Source organism: Cyprinodon variegatus, unplaced genomic scaffold (assembly GCF_000732505.1).
Source record: "Cyprinodon variegatus isolate N-32 unplaced genomic scaffold, C_variegatus-1.0 Scaffold129, whole genome shotgun sequence".
Taxonomy (NCBI): domain Eukaryota; kingdom Metazoa; phylum Chordata; class Actinopteri; order Cyprinodontiformes; family Cyprinodontidae; genus Cyprinodon; species Cyprinodon variegatus.
In genome coordinates this window covers 1-1,230 of record NW_015150582.1, presented here as the reverse complement: position 1 = coordinate 1,230, position 1,230 = coordinate 1, and the positions used below count along the sequence as shown (strand labels likewise).

General features: G+C 40.7%; 1 protein-coding gene across 1 annotated transcript; it reads right to left on the bottom strand.

Annotated features, from left to right (window-relative positions):
* Positions 1 to 277: 277 nt before the first annotated feature.
* On the bottom strand, positions 278 to 1,071 carry LOC107085611 (retinol dehydrogenase 10-like). The gene is made up of 4 exons (XM_015376054.1): positions 973 to 1,071; positions 731 to 876; positions 521 to 652; positions 278 to 440 (listed from the first exon to the last, which is right to left on the bottom strand). Exons 1-4 carry the CDS (start codon positions 1,069 to 1,071, stop codon positions 320 to 322), a joined length of 498 nt encoding a protein of 165 aa, XP_015231540.1. The 3' UTR covers positions 278 to 319.
* Positions 1,072 to 1,230: the final 159 nt, after the last annotated feature.

The window sequence follows — 1,230 nt, the reverse complement described above, 5'->3', positions numbered from 1 at the left end:
TTGAGGAGTTGAGCTTGTTTCAGTAATTTGCTCTAATGCCATTACCCCAGCAGAATATGCCAGAAGTGATCACACTCTTCACAATAGACTTATACAACATATGTAACATCTTGCTGCAAACACTGAAGGACCTGATACTCCTTAGGAAGTACAGTCTGAGAAAATCTATTTAAAAGAAAGTTATGTTTTTTTTTGAAAAAGACCAAGTTTCTGCTAAATTTATTTTAAATCTTTATATACACCTTTAATAGGAAACTATCATAAAATCCTTAACACAATCCTTGGCATTTACTTAATTCCATTCAAAAACACAAAAGACTCAGGGGGATTTCATGTGGCCATTTGATGTCTTCGTCTCAGTGTTCTTGATGAATGGCAGCATACATCTATCACCTCCCATGAAGCGATACGTCACAACGTTGGCCTCCCAAGGCAGCACCCTGTAAAATATACGATACAAGTCAATATTTAATCCAAATGGCCATGGCCGTTTCTCATGTCTAATAAGTAGCCTACTCACGCTCTTGCGATGAAGGGGATGTACATTATACGAGGAATGCAGACCATCTCTTGCTCTCCTAATATGGCTTTCATGGACTGCTGCACCGTATAGAGAGGCTCAAGTGGAGGAATCAAACTCTGAATCTCTTTCCTGGAAGGTTTGCAAAAAAAAAAAAAAGTTCTAATGCAACCTGTCAGATGGGCTGAAAGATGTCCCGCAGCATCTCACCTGATCTCACAGCCTGCAAACATCCCTGTGTCAACAATGTAGGGGCACACTAAAGTGGTTTTGATGCCATCGTTGTTTTCTGCTCGCAGTTCATGTGCTAGTGATTCGTGGAAACCAACAGCACCAAACTTACTGGCACAGTAATCCTGCAAGAGAGTAGAACTGTTCAGGCCACTTGGTGTGCTTTTATAATGGTCAGGCTTTATTTTGGGGAGGGGGGTAATGGGTGTCGTGCCACATACCTCTACACACGCTGTGGTGAACAGTCCAAGTGCGCTTGCAATGGTGACAATGTGGCCATGGTTCCTTGATTTCATTTGTGGCAAGAAGGCTTTTGTCATCTGTTCAGGATAGATAATTTTGTGATTAAAACTTTAAAAAATGTGGTGAGGAATCTCTTAAATGTCACCTATTAATGCCAGGGGCCTAAAAGCCTACATGTTATGAATGCTGGCGTACCATAAATAATAAATTATGAACAGTTTAGTTTGTGCCTTCAA